At 36.5% G+C, this 15,310-nt stretch overlaps 1 protein-coding gene across 1 annotated transcript; it reads right to left on the bottom strand.

The window, feature by feature from the left end:
• Positions 1 to 391: 391 nt before the first annotated feature.
• LOC127803374 (probable mannitol dehydrogenase) lies at positions 392 to 9,718 on the bottom strand. The gene is made up of 5 exons (XM_052339548.1): positions 9,538 to 9,718; positions 9,055 to 9,168; positions 8,019 to 8,532; positions 945 to 1,098; positions 392 to 762 (listed from the first exon to the last, which is right to left on the bottom strand). Exons 1-5 carry the CDS (start codon positions 9,636 to 9,638, stop codon positions 560 to 562), a joined length of 1,086 nt encoding a protein of 361 aa, XP_052195508.1. The 5' UTR covers positions 9,639 to 9,718; the 3' UTR covers positions 392 to 559.
• Between the last annotated feature and the right edge of the window lie 5,592 nt (positions 9,719 to 15,310).

The following is a 15,310-nucleotide window of genomic DNA, read 5'->3' as shown; positions in this document are numbered from 1 at the left end:
TTAGTCACTTTTAGAGAGATTTCTCAGTACTCCTCTTTACTAATCCTAACTTTCTCACTGCCCATTTGTTTGTTTATAAGAGATATCTATCAAAATAATACGATCATGATGTTTTTATAGTTAATAATTATTTATAAATTTAAATTGATTTTCTCCCATTAAACTAGTGTCTAAGCTCAGTAGAACTTCAGAATTTTAGTTGCATATGTTTTAATTGCAGTTGACACTTGAAAAGTTTGGTAACATACACTAAAGTTGTTTGTGTATGATTGGAAGGTAATATATTTGAGTTGTGAAAACATTCTTCCCCACTTCTGTATAATGTTAAGTTTAGGAAGCTCCTAGATATCGTTGTCTTATGTTTGCAAGCATCCCATCTTCAAGAATAATGTCACAGAGAAGAAGCCAGTTCTTATTCATACAATATGTAGTCCAGAGACTATATATGTTTTAGAGATGAACAAGCATGAAATAAAAACACCGCGTTCCTTCAGTTCCCTGCAAGTCGAAATTACAAAAACTTTTTTGGAGAAATTAAGCAGCCAGTCGTAGTTCCAGACTAGGCTGCACGCAATGTGTTTCCCACATCGATAACAAATCGGTATCTGACATCGCCCTTCACGAGACGCTCCATCGCAGTGTTCACATAATCCATCGGAATAACCTCAATGTCAGCTGTGATGTTGTGCTCCGCTGCAAAATTGATCATCTCTTGAGTCTCCTTCATTCCCCCAATGCCGCTGCCCCCTATCATTTTCCTTCCTGTTCATCGATCAAATTAAGTTCCTTGTCAACTATTGCAAATTGTTAAAAGAATATCCTAATGCAGGAGACTCTCCACTTTCTGAGTACCAAAGCTCGGCCTCAATTACTGCAAACTATTCAGGGATAAATTCTGCAGTTTCTCTTGATGATGGTGTATCACATTATGCATGCTTAATTACCTATGAGCAGAGGAAAAACAGGCAACTCTAATGGCTTGCCTCGTGCTCCAATCATAACAAGCTTTCCATTTGTCTTCAGCAGAGCAATCCAAGGCATGATGGGGTGAACGGCAGAGATTGTGTCAACGATCCCATCCAGTGTGCCCATGGCACCCTATACATTGATTTCCAACCAAACTTTAATGTGAAGTCTGCAAACTATAGATTTCCATGTTAGAATTTTTCCATTATGTGTGCAACATTAATTGGATCTTGTTTTTTAAGAAAAAGCCAGTTGGGCTATAGCTTAACAATGTCTGGAGGCCCAAATGAATTATATGTGATCATAATTGGACATTGGGCTTGGTGCACCTTAATGGACTTAGGCCTATTTGTATATATATGTGATTTGTAAAATAAGTGTAGGCCCCAATAGGGTTTTGTGATGGGTAAAACCCTATTGGCTCTATATATATATGGCTAGGTCCCCTCTTCCCTCTAATAAAAAATCGGTTACACCATTTTCTTCCTATTAAGAAAAGGTTAAGGCATAACAGTAGAGAAAAAGAGGAAGATTTGGTTTGGTGCAGTGCATTTGTGCTCACCATTGCGATCAAATTTCTTTATTGCTGTTATGGAGCATTGAGGTATTCTTCTTCTTTATTAATATCAGTGTTTTATATGATATGTGCATTCAATATATATACTGTGAAGTATTTATATCTAACATGTGGTATCAGAGCAAACACATATTCATATAGAACCTGATTGCATGCACTGTTGAGCTTTCAATACATACATTATAAATTTTTCTGTGCAGTCTCCACATGCTGTAAACTCCATGAATGCTTATTTATATATGTGAGTACATATATACATACAAGATACATATTTTATATATGTCGTTCCCTTTCTTCTCTGCAACTAAACACAATATACACATATATATATATATATATATTTATTCTACGATCTGTTCACTGCTACGGATTTGAGAGAAAGAAAAAGCGGTGGCGGCGACGCACAGTGAGGAAGGGAGAGGCTGTGGAGGCAGTGGGTTTTTGAGAAGAAACCCTAGGAAGAAGATGGGGTTTATGAGGAGCTGGGCCAGATTTTGAGTCAGATCTGGGAGTTTGACTTGATTTGTTAAGATCCATAAATGGATCTGTTCCAGCAGATCCAAAGTTTGTTTTATTGGGTCTGGGCTTGGGCAATCCTTTTAGCAAGTGGGTTAATTTTAATTATTGGGCCTGTTTTGTTATGGGTTTTAATTTGATTATTTGGGCATGTTTTATTAACTTAGCCCATATGTTTATTGGGATATATATATATATATATATACTTTTGTTATGGGCCTTATTCATTTAATTATTTAAACTATATTTTTGGGTCTGAAATTAAAATTTTATTTTGAGCCTAAAAATTAATAATTAAATGATAAATCCATTACTCAAAAAAGAAAAAAAAAAAGGAAATTTAAGTTGATTGATTTCACTTTATTATTTTCGCATATTTGTTGTCTGAATTGAGGTGCATAATTTTCTGCCCAAAAGTGTTAATTGTGTATTTTAATTTAGATAGCATGACGTAAATGTGAAAACACATTGTGACTTGAAACTTTTATCCCAAAGGAGATTGTTTCTGAGTTACTTGGTTTTCATATTTGGGAATTTAACTTGTATATTATATTTTCTGCCCAAAGGTGATTTTATAATATACACTTTAAATTCTTGTGAGAATAATGCCATAAAGGTTTAAGACTTATTCTTGTTTATCCTTTGCCCTTAATTTCCTTAGTTGAGAATTTAAGTTGTATATTATATTTTCTGCCCAAAGGTGATTTTATAATGTGCATCTTAAGTTTTTGTGAAAATAATGCCATAAGAGTTTCGGGCTTATTCTTGTTTATCTTTTTCCTATATTCACTTGTGATATTTTTTTTTTTTTATATATACAGCCCCTTGCCCTTTCAATGTCGGTAATCAGACTTCGACCATTGAGACTCTTACTGGAACCAATTTTAAGAGATGGAAAGAAGATATTGAAATTCAACTGGGTTTGATGGATCTTGACATAGCCTTACATGAGGATGAGCCTCCTAAGCCAACTGCGAGGAGTTCCATTGAAGAGAAAGCTAGGTATGAAAAATGGGGAAGAGCGAATCGTTTAAGTTTGATGATAATGAAAAGGTCCATTTCCCATACTCTCATTGGTGCCATATCTAAGACAGAAAATGCTAAGAAATTCTTTGATGATATAGTTGAAAAATACAAATCGTCTGAAAAAGCAGATGCTGGAGAACTTATGGATAGGTTGACAGGAATGAAGTATGATGGGGTGGGTGGTGTTAGAGAATATATTATGAAGATGGTTGATATAACTACTAGACTGACCGAGCTTGAGATCCCATTACTGAGTCATTCCTTGTTCATCATGCTCTTAATTCCTTGCCTTCACAGTTTGACCAATTGAAGACTTCTTATAACACTCAGAAAGATAAGTGGAATACCAATGAGCTAATCTCTATTTGTGACCAAGAAGAAAAGAGGATCCTTAGAGGTTCTGGTGGTAGTGTGAATTTTGTAAGTCAACCAAACGTGAAAGGGCATTCCTCAAGCCACAATTATCACAGAAATAACAAAGGTGGCAACAAGATCAAAAATCAGAAGAGCAATGGCCCCAAACCTGCTATCAAGAAAGTGATCAGTTGCTGGTTCTGTAAGAAAAAGGGTCACAAAAAATTTGACTGTCACAAGTATAAGAACTGGTTGGCAAAGAACAAAAGTGGAGGTAAACCACTTGCTTTTGTTTGTTTTGAATCCAATTTAATAGATGTTCCATTGAATACTTGGTGGTTTGATTCCGGGGCAACCATTCATGTGGCCAATACCTTGCAGGGGTTCAAGAGCAAGCGAAAACCAAATGATCATGAGAGAACGCTGGTGGTTGGAAATGGCATTCGAGTACAAGTTGAAGATATGGGAGCAGTAGAGTTTAGATTAGAAACTGGATATACCCTTGTTTTGAATGATGTCGCTTTTGTACCGTCTTTTAGGCGGAATTTGATCTCCATTTCTAAGATGGATTGTGAGGGATATCATTTTGGTATTGGTAATGGAATTTTAAATTTGATTTTTAATTCAGTTATTGTTGGCACTGCACTCTTGTGTGATGTGTTATATAAGTTAAATTTTTCTTCCATGGCTACTTCCTTGAACGTTGAGAATGTTGGTGTTAAAAAAACCTCGATTAAAGAAAAATCTTCAACCTTATGGCATAAACGGTTGGGTCATATTTCCAAGGAAAGGATGGAAAGACTTGTTAAAAGTAGTATTTTGCCTGCTGTTGACTTCAATGATTTTGGGACTTGTGTTGATTGCATAAAGGGAAAGCTCACCAAAACCAAGAAAAGGGGTGCAACTCGTAGTAATGAGCTTTTGGAAATTATCCACACTGATATAAGTGGACCTTATGTCTCTACATTATGTGGGAACAAATATTTTCTCACATTTATTGATGACTTTTCTCACTATGGATATGTATATCTTATTGCGGATAAATCTCAAGCACTCGAAAAGTTTAAGATATTCAAAACTAAGGTTGAGAAGCAGTGAGAGAAAAGTATAAAGGTTGTGAGATCTGATAAAGGTGGAGAATACTATGGCAGGCATGGGCCTAGCGGACAATGTATGGGTCCGTTTGCCATGTATCTTCAAGATTGTGGGATAGTTGCTCAATATACCATGCCTGGCACACCAGATCAAAATGGAGTAGCTGAAAGGAGAAATCGCACACTAAAAGATATGATGAGGACGATGATGAGTAGGTGTAATCTACCCATGTCTCTTTGGGGTGAAGCCATAAAGACTGCAATGTATATCTTGAATAGAGTTCCCAGTAAATCTGTGCCTCTGACTCCTTTTGAAATTTGGGTTGGTCGTAAGCCGAGCCTAAATCATTTCCGAGTTTGGGGTTGTCCTGCTGAGGTAAGAATCTACAATCCTTCTGAGAGTAAATTGGATCCTAAGACTACACGTTGTTTCTTTATTGGTTATCCTGACAATTCTAAGGGATACAGATTTTATTGCCCTAGTCGAGGCACAAAGATTGTGGATTCTATCACTGCAAAATTTTTGGAGAATGATACAAGTGAATGCTCTTGTTCTCGTGTAAGGGATGTTAATGTGGAAGAGGAAATTATGATAATGCCAGTACCAGTTGTACATGAAAGGATGGTGTTTCAACCAGATCAAACAGAAGAAGTATCCCACCAGGAAGATGTTCCAGTACACATTTCACATCCTGAAATTCATGATAGGCGCCCTCAAAGAGAAAGAAGATATGCTATATCAGATGATTATGTGGTATACCTTGGTGAAAATGACTACGATGTTAGTCATGTTATAGATCCGATCTCATATAACCAAGCTGTTTCAAGTACTTGTTCTGATAAATGGTTGGAAGCAATGGAAGATGAAATGAAATCTATGGCACACAACGATGTGTGGGAACTAGTTGAACAGCCTAAATGAGTTAAGCCTATAAGTTGCAAATGGGTGTTCAAAACTAAGAAAGACTCAAAAGGCAATATTGAAAGGTACAAGGCGAGATTAGTGGCTAAGGGCTTTACTCAGAAAGAAGGAGTTGATTATAATGAAACGTTTTCCCCTGTTTCCTCAAAAGATTCTTTCAAAATCATTATGGCTCTAGTGGCACACTTTGATCTTGAACTTCATCAGATGGATGTTAAAACAACATTTTTAAATGGACACTTGCATGAAGAAGTATATATGCAACAACCTGAAGGCTTCAAAGAAAATGGCAAAGAACATTTGGTATGCAGGTTAAAGAAATCCATTTATGGTTTAAAATAAGCCTCTCGACAATGGTATTTGAAGTTTGATGAGGTAATTACTTCCTTTGGATTTACTGAAAATAAGATAGACCAATGTATATATCTCAAGATCAGTGGGAGCAGATTTGTTCTTCTTGTGCTATATGTTGATGATATTTTCCTTGCGAGTAATGATTTAAGCCTGCTTCATGATACTAAGCAAATGCTTTCCAAGACTTTTGACATGAAAGATCTTGGTGAAGTATCATTTGTTCTTGGTATTGAAATTAACAGGGATAGGACTCGAAGCTTGTTGGGACTCTCTCAGAGATCATATATAGATCGTGTTCTCAATCGCTTTAATATGCAAAACTGTAGAGCTGGGGAAGTGCCTATAGCTAAGGGAGAATTGCCTAGTAAGAAAAATTGTCCCAAAAATATAATAGAGCAACAACAGATGGAAAATGTGCCTTATGCTAGTGCTGTTGGAAGTTTGATGTATGCTCAAGTTTGTACTAGGCCCGATATTGCTTTTGCAGTTAGTGTGTTGGGGAGATTTTCTTCTAATCCTGGGCCTGAGCATTGGGTGTTGGCAAAGAAAGTTATGAGATACCTGCAAAGAACAAAGGATTTTATGCTAGTATATAGAAAAGGTGATCACCTTGAGGTGGTTGGGTATACAGATGTAGATTTTACAGGGTGTCTTGATGAAAAAAAATCCACTTCTGGATATGTTTTCATGTTAGCCGGTGGGGCAATTTCATGGAAAAATGCAAAACAAACACTTGTGGCTTCATCTACTATGCAAGCAGAGTTTGTAGCATGTTATGCAGGGGCATCACAGGCTATGTGGTTGAAGAACTTCATTTCTGGGCTTTTGATTGTTAATTCCATCTCAAGGCCAATCAAAATTTATTGTGACAATAGTGCTGCATTTTCTTCACTAAAAACAATAAAGGTTCTAGTGGTTCCAAACACATAGAGATCAAGTATCTTTCAGTCAGAGACATGGTCAAGAAAGGTGATATTATTGTGGAGCACATAAATATTCAGGTTATGGTTGCTGATCCATTAACCAAAGGACTTCGACCTATTGATTTTAAGAGGCACGTTGTTAATATGGGGATTTTAGAGTCTTTTGATGTGCTTGATTAGTGGGAGTTGTTATTTTATTGAATTGTTACTCGTAATCATTGTTATGTAATGAGCTCGATTATTTTGTCCCACGGATCCATGTTAAATTTTAAAGTCATATGCATGCTGATGTATCTTTTCATGATATTGGATTGGTGATATCACTGTATGTTTTGGAGCTATTATGCTTGTTTCTTTTATCACTATTGAAGGCATTCAGATTTAGCTTTCATGGATAGTGATAGTTAAATGAGTGATATAGACTTGGCATGAAGATCATATAAGGTATATGCTATTGTCTGTACTACACTTTCAAATCATATTGTGTTCATGTTAATTTAGTTGCCAAAGTTATGACCATAGTGCGAATTTATGAAAATAAATACATTTTGACGGCTATGATCTAATTTTGGTAATTAGGTCGAACGGAACATGTTTAAAGGTGATCATCTGTTAAGCTATGTTTTCAAAATAGTGACCACTCAAGTTTTCAAATACTTGTTATCCAACTGGAGAGTCAATTTCAAAAAATATAAATATATATATATATATATATTGACATCAACTAATATTGTACAAGTGGGAGAATGTTAGAATTTTTTCATTATGTGTGCAATATTAATTGAATCTTGTTTTTTAAGAAAAAGCCAATTGGGCTATAGCTTAACAATGCTTGGAGGCCCAAATGAATTATATGTGATCATAATTGGATATTGGGCTTGGTGCACCTTAATGGGCTTAGGCCTATTTGTATATATATATGATTTGTAAAATAAGTGTAGGCCCAATAAGGTTTTGTGATGGGTAAAACTCTATTGGCTAGGTCCCCTCTTCCCTCTAATAAAAAATCTGTTACACCATTTTCTTCCCATTAAGAAAAGATTAAGGCATAACAGTAGAGAAGAAGATGAAGATCTGGTTTGGTGCAGTGCATTTGTGCTCACCATTGCGATCAAATTTCTTTATCGCTGTTATGGAGCATAGAGGTATTTTTCTTCTTTATTAATATCAGTGTTTTATATGATATGTGCATTCAATATATATACTGTGAAGTATTTATATCTACCATTCCATCCAAAATTCCAAATGGGAAACTTCATAATCTGATTATGATCTAAATTAATTACCTGCATTTGGTCTGCGTCAGTGCTGATCAAGAACGAATCGGCACCAAGATGTTCCATCGCCTCCTCCTTTTTCCTCGGGGATGTACTGATCACCGTCACTTTCACCCCGAAAGCCTTGGCAAATTTGACACAAACATGGCCAAGCCCTCCGAGGCCCACCACTCCCAAGTGCGTGCCCGGCTTGGTGAGACCATAATATTTCAGGGGACTGTAAACTGTGATTCCGGCACAAAGCAGGGGAGCACCACCATCAAGCGGCAGCTTCTCAGGAATCTGGACGGCGAAGTGCTCGTTCACTACCATCTCATTGGTGTAGCCGCCATACGTGGTGGTTCCGTCATTGTAAGTAGCACCGTAGGTTAGTATAATTTTAGGACAGTAGTTCTCCAGGTCACAGCAACAGTTCTCACAAGATCTGCAAGAGCCTACCATGCAGCCCACTCCCACCTTGTCGCCGACTCTGAATTTTGTGACCTTGCTCCCCACCTCTGTCACCTCTCCCACAATCTCGTGCCTGTTCAGGCCAAATTCCCACTGTTATATGGATTCTTCTAGCATGAAAAGTGAAAAACTTAACCAAAATGAAACTATCCTAGCCGTCTATTGAAACTCAGATTGATTTTAATTTTTCTCTAAGAATATATATGCTTTTAGAAACTCCTTTGATTTTGAAAGTATATATACACACACATGTACCCTTCCTGTATAGATGGAAAGTGAAATCCATGCGACCACGCCATATAAGGCACCAATTAAAAGAGTAAACGGCAATATAACATATTTTCACTTCACCTAATGTGAGAATTGGTGGGAATTTGATTGATTGATTGCAAAAGAATACCACACAAACAGCGGCCAAAAGAATTGGAAGTTAGATAAATTAGGAATTCTCATAGCCATGGATTAGTGATGTGACTCGTGATTGCTATATACTAATAAGCAGAGATTTAAAAGTAATTTACAATTATAAAAATATTAATATATTATTATTATTATTATTCTAATACAATATATTGTATAATGAAGAAAAAGTTACCCAGGTACGAGGGGGTAGGTTGAGAAACCCCATTCATTCTTGATGTTGTGGAGATCGGAGTGACAAATCCCGCAATACAGCACCTTAAATCTTACATCCTCTTCTCCTGTTGCCCTGCAATTTCAAATACTATTTCAATATTCCCTTTAAACTCCCTCTTCTTCTTCTTCTTCTTCTTCTTCTTCTTCATTCAATTATCAAAAGAGAGCCAACATCATGTACTTATGATGAATCCAGATCTTTTTTCTTTCAGCCGAAGCAAGAAACAGAAGATGGATGAGTCCAAGGGTTCAACAGTTTAAAGCCATCCTCATATATAGACATACGATCTGGGAGTAGTCAGTGACCAGAAAAGAAAAGGAGAAAGGAAAACAGAGAGATGACGATCATAAACAACAAAGAAATTAATCGGAGGTCAGCATGGAAGTTGATGAAGAAGATCGAAGTAGAAGGAGGCACACACACACACGCACACAGATATACCTTCTTGAGAATTTGAATGGGGAGAGAATACCAGACGGGTCTCTGGCCGCCCATCCGAAGGTCTTTACCGGGTGCTCCTCTTCCGGCGACTTCTCACCCATGATGATCTTTAGTTCTATTTTGAGAGAGAGCGAGTGATTGTTGCATAAGAATGGGGAGTGGCTCCGTACGGGTGAATAAATAGGAAGGGTGGTGGAGTATCGGAGTCCATTGTCAGCTACACTTAATTTCCTTTACGCTAACAACAAATGTACGTAATTTGACATAAAGAGAACTTAAAATTTAATTATAGAACCAGCAAATTGTGGTAGGCTGGTAGCTGAGTAAAAACCAATCCTCCAGCTCAGAATTTTGCGTCTTTCAATTGCTTAATCTGATTAATCTTTAACTGCAGGAGTGGACAGATAACAGCAATTACTGGTTTTCTTGCTTATCTTAAAAAAAAAAAAAAAAAGATCACCATGTGACACTGCATATTCCTAATCACATGAATATGAATTTTCTGTCTACATTATAATAAAAGAAAAAGAAAAAAAAACTTGAATAGAAGAAATGAAAATTTTAAGTTAAAAAAGGGGGTATCGTTGTTTGGGCATAATCATAATGAGATATTGCAAAAGTATGGTGGAGGAAACGATAAGCATAATCACTCACAGTAAAAAGGAAAATTGGTGCGGAAAGGATAAGCATAATCACTCACAGTAAAAAGGAAGAATGGTGCCAGGAAGGGGGTGGGGAGGAAAGGATAAGCATAATCACTCACAGTAAAAAGGAAAATTGGTGCGGAAAGGATAAGCATAATCACTCACAGTAAAAAGGAAGAATGGTGCCGGGAAGGGGGTGGGGAGGAAAGGATAAGCATAATCACTCACAGTAAAAAGGAAAATTGGTGCGGAAAGGATAAGCATAATCACTCGCAGTAAAAAGGAAGAATGGTGCCCGGGGGACGGGGGGGGGGGGGCATGAGAAACATTAGAAATTATTTGGTGTCTCCAAAGTCACCTAATAAGCTAAGTTATGGGTAGCCATTAAATTTAAATTAAAAATATTTTGATAATAAAATAATTTATCATAAAAATAAATATATAATGGATTTTAATTACCAGAAACAGTGATTTATAAAATGACGTGACTTTGACTTATATGGGAGGCCACAAATAATTTATGGTGGGACATGCACTTATGTGAGTAGTGAGTAGATTGCATGGCAAGGCGTGGTTGCACTGCGTTTGCGACCAGACAACCGATTGACATCAAGCATGGATGCCTTCCTTTTTCTGGGTAATGCGGGGCTTCCACTCACAAATGCATTCCAAACGTAGCCGTTTCATTCGATTTCCTCGCCCCGCAATTCTATTAAAACGTAAATGTTAACTCCAAAAGATCTAATATGCTACTTTATTTTAGTATATAATATATAATATATAATATATATTTTATTATATTTATTGAAGGAAAGTCCTAAAATTTTGAAACTAACTATGTTATTAGTTCCTCTAAATTAGTTATGTATCAATTGTTGATTGTTGTCCTTGTATTATTAGCATTATCATCTCCTAAACTTTAGAATTAGCCATTGATTGTTGTAACCGATCCTCTCCCTATATAATGAGGCTGTAATCTGTACATTAAATATACACAAAAATATAAAATCACTATTATGAATAGAAGAAGACTCTAGGCAAAAACTAGAACAAGTTCAATCATAAACAACTCACCTTCATGGCTGGAAGCATGCACAAACAAAGTTGGAATATAAACATAAATTGAAATAATAAAGAAAAGAGAAGAGGCCATGGATTTACCATGGTTCACCCAAATATTAGGGTTATGTCCATGTTGAGCTCCGATAAAAAGAGTTTACTAAACTATATGATAAACAGATATTACACTCACAAACATTCTCAATACATCATTGATTCACTAACAAAATTGCCTCAATAATCATAAATACAAATTAGAGCCTTATATCTATCAAACCAAAGAACAAACAAAACATATACAAAGCATTTACAGAGAGATTAGAGAAGAAACTCCAAAACCCTTGGCCGAAGAAGACAACCTCTCCCTTTTCCTTCTTTTTTCTCGTCTGATGCTTCACATCCAGAGGTGAGAGATTAATAGCATTTTTGGACGACTGAGATGGAGCCTCATAAAGGTATGATGAATGGTTGAGATCAAATCGTGCAACACGATCAATATTTCAAAAGAAATGCAACTAGGCGCTTGATGGAGCAAGGGATGGTTACTGCGTGTGGCCATCCTGGTGGTGCCACAAGGTAGCTCTGCGGTTTCCACACGTGGCCTTCCTATCTCCAAGCTCAAACGGCACTGTTTGATGCTTCACCTTATTAACATCAATTTGCTTCTATTTTTCTTCATGATATCAAAGTGGGTTTTTAGGTCGAACCACTTACCTTAAACATATTTCGAAATATCTTGATTCTCGTGCCAAGTTTGTAACGAATTTAATTCGAAACTTTAACATAGTCTGACCATCATATTTATTCAAAAATATCAATATTCTTTTTTTTCCTAATTTTCTCATAATTTTCCTCTATTTTTCCTCAATAAATCTAAACTAAATATTTTCTCAAATATTTTTTTTTATAACAATTCATAAAATAACTTTTTTGATTTTTTTGAAATTTTTTAAGAAATTTTACTCACCTTAACTTAGCCTCTCAGGCTTCATTTGTATCTGTGTCCTAACCTCAAAACACGTGCCCGATATATTTTTTGGCTCCAAGCATACTCCTCAAGCCCTAAATTAATTCCTAAAATTCTTAAAGATTTTTCCTATTTTTCTTCTTTTTCTTTTTTCTTTTCTTTTTTCCTTCTTTCTTCTTTCTTTTTTCTTCTCTTCCTCCCCTGCCCCCTGCTCTTGTGCACAAACAGCCTACGCATGCCCTACGGCCACCTGCCGCCTCTGCCGGCAGCCACTGTGGCCAATGTCGTCGCGCGCCACCGCCCATGCGACCATCGTCACAGCCACTGCCCCTATTCTGTCGATCGCAATTGTTGTGGCTGCCATGGTCGTGCTTGGCTACTGCAATAGCCAACCTTTGTCGCTACTTCTTGACATCAGCCACCTCCGTGATTTCTGTTGTGGTTCTTTGCTCTCCGTCGACTAGCCTTGGCTGCCCCCATCATGGCCCAGCCATCACTGCCACTGGTTGTTTCAACCACGGTTGAAAATCAGCCACCATTGTGCCCTTTCCTTGATCTCTTTTTCATCTCTATTACTCCATTTCCCTCAATCTCTCATCTATTTATAGGCTCACACCACCAACTCTCCCTAACTTGCCCATCCCTCAGGCTGACCACTTGTAGAAAACTTGGCCATGAAGCTTGTAGGGCATGGGCATTGAAGTTGCAGAGGCATGACTACCCATACACGAGCACAACACGTACGCCCATACATATATATAATTATATTATAATAAAAAGAAAAATATACGTTTAAATCTCACTTTTAATCTCTATTTCACTTCGTCAATTCCCTAATTGCAATTACAGTCTCAAACATCAAATTAATTTGCATTACGATACCGAAAATCTAAAATTAATAACTTAAAGCTTACTCGATAAGGACGATTTCGTCCTTACGCCTTCACCAGACCTTTGTTTCATCCAAAACTATTTTAGGGTTGATCCTTACAAAAAAATTGATCCCCCTTAGGGTTCCGTTGACTTCCCGGGAGTCCCCTACGATGATTCAATTTTTCAGCCTAAATTGAAGCTGTACCAAAAACTGTCTCAATTCCTATTTCTTTTAATACCATAAATCCTATCTTAGAATATCAATTTCCTTAGACATCTACATTCCAGGGCATTCCCTGCAGTCGATTCGGTACTGATAACTATAAGAAATTATACTTAAGTATTTAATCTTTTGATAATTTCACCTATGGATTAAGTTTAAATTACTCTTGAGTCTTTTAAAAATTCAGGATATTACAGATGGGGTGAACGTCTTATATGATATACAATTTATGTGACGGGGTAGTCCTTGGCCAGGACATATTAACATTCGGGAAAGGTGTTTCTTGAGGTGTCATCTAGTCACATTAATGAAGTCTAACACATAGTTGCTAAGTTTGTGAGTTTGTCACTCCATGACTCTTGCTTAGTCGAACATTAGGTGATGCAAGGATTATAGCACACGACAATCGTCAACTATAATAAGTTTACTTGAAGTGAGACTTCACTATCACCTATACTGTCATGAACCACTGCTAAGGGCTATTTAGGAACTCTCGAAACGTTATTGGGATTTAGAGAAGTTCCGACGATGGGTTAAGGGGTTGACCAATACCAAAATGGGTTTTGGTGTTATCTGATTGCTAACGGATAGTGAATCTAAAAAGTCATACACCATATACTGTTGTGTTTGGTGTCGACATCGTGTGCCCGAAATGTCTCTAGAATTAATTGGTTAAAAGTTGACTATTGGCCCCCTACCAATAGTGTATAGTTGAAATGAATAGTGTATAATGCATAGTGTGAAATCAATTATTGGTTGCACATAAATTGCACAGTGCATAGTGAAATTGCATAATAACCTTGAATTATTGAATTGCATTATTGGAGGTGTGGGAGGGCTGCAGACTTCAGAAAGAAATTCAATTCGGGGAAGGGGAGGAAGAAAAGGGAAAAAGGAAAATGGAGGGAATTATTTTAATAAAAAAGGCAAAGCCCTCTTCCCCTTCTCTGGTTCTCTTTCTCTCTGATTTTCTCACGAAACTTGCTCATTTCTTTTTCTTTCTTCTTCCTCTGAATAATCATAAAAATTATATTTGTAATTGTTATGCGTATAATTTTGAGATACAGACACTGGTGATACGTAGATCCTTTGTGTCTAGCATTGGAAAAGGTGACCGGAACAATACCTAACTACATACTAGGTGTGGACTGACTAAGACCACCACATCTTGAGGTGGACTTTGTCTCAATACAGAAACCGATTTTATATTTCATCCCTTTATCGGGAACAAGTATGCATTTATTTATGTATTCAATTGTTGTATATGTGTGTTGCTTAAATACCCAATCTATGTATGCTGTGTATATTATATTTCACTGCGTGTATTTGATACACGATAAAAAATTTATTTTTGCCTATACCGTCATACTAATGATTCCCTTCAAATGAGTGGGTGCTCATTACAAGAACGAGTTCACAACATTGAATCACATTGGTTATATCTCACGGGTTAATGATTCAATGTTAGCTGCGGATTTACACTTAATCCTTAAATTTGAGATGACATGGATATCTATGTATTGGTTGATTAGGATATCAATAATATTATGTGGTTGTTCTAATTAGGAATAATCATACGTATCTACGTGTCTAGTTCAATGATACATTAGGAATGTATGCATCAGACATGGAATCTATATGCAATCTAATAATCACTTGACGATAAATCTTTGGCCGACGTAATATGACAATAAAATTTGTTCCATAAGGTTTTTTCATAATTTATCAACATTGATTTTGGATTTGGTTATATGACGAGATTAAGAGATTTGACTTATTAACCATGATCTCATATCTTATTGGGATATAGGAGGATAGAAGGACCATATAACATGGTATCACAGTAAAAGGTTCAAAATACCCGTTTCATAATAAATTAGGTAATCATGACATATTAATATATGTCACTCATGATTTACGAGAATTAATAGTTGATTATTCCCGTTGCCAATTTAATTTTGAATCCAAAATATAAAGGGAATCACTAGTTCGGTGATATAGACAAAA

Source organism: Diospyros lotus, chromosome 6, assembly GCF_014633365.1.
Source record: "Diospyros lotus cultivar Yz01 chromosome 6, ASM1463336v1, whole genome shotgun sequence".
Taxonomy (NCBI): Eukaryota; Viridiplantae; Streptophyta; class Magnoliopsida; order Ericales; family Ebenaceae; genus Diospyros; species Diospyros lotus.
This window is presented reverse-complemented; position numbering and strand designations above follow the sequence as displayed.

Coding starts and splice junctions, on each gene's coding strand:
- LOC127803374 (XM_052339548.1), bottom strand. CDS start 9,638: ATGGGTGAGAAGTCGCCGGAAGAGGAGCACCCGGTAAAGACCTTCGGA. Junction 9,169..9,537: donor CCATTCAAATTCTCAAGAAG/GTATATCTGTGT, acceptor TTGAAATTGCAG/GGCAACAGGAGAAGAGGATG. Junction 8,533..9,054: donor ACCTACCCCCTCGTACCTGG/GTAACTTTTTCT, acceptor TGGCCTGAACAG/GCACGAGATTGTGGGAGAGG.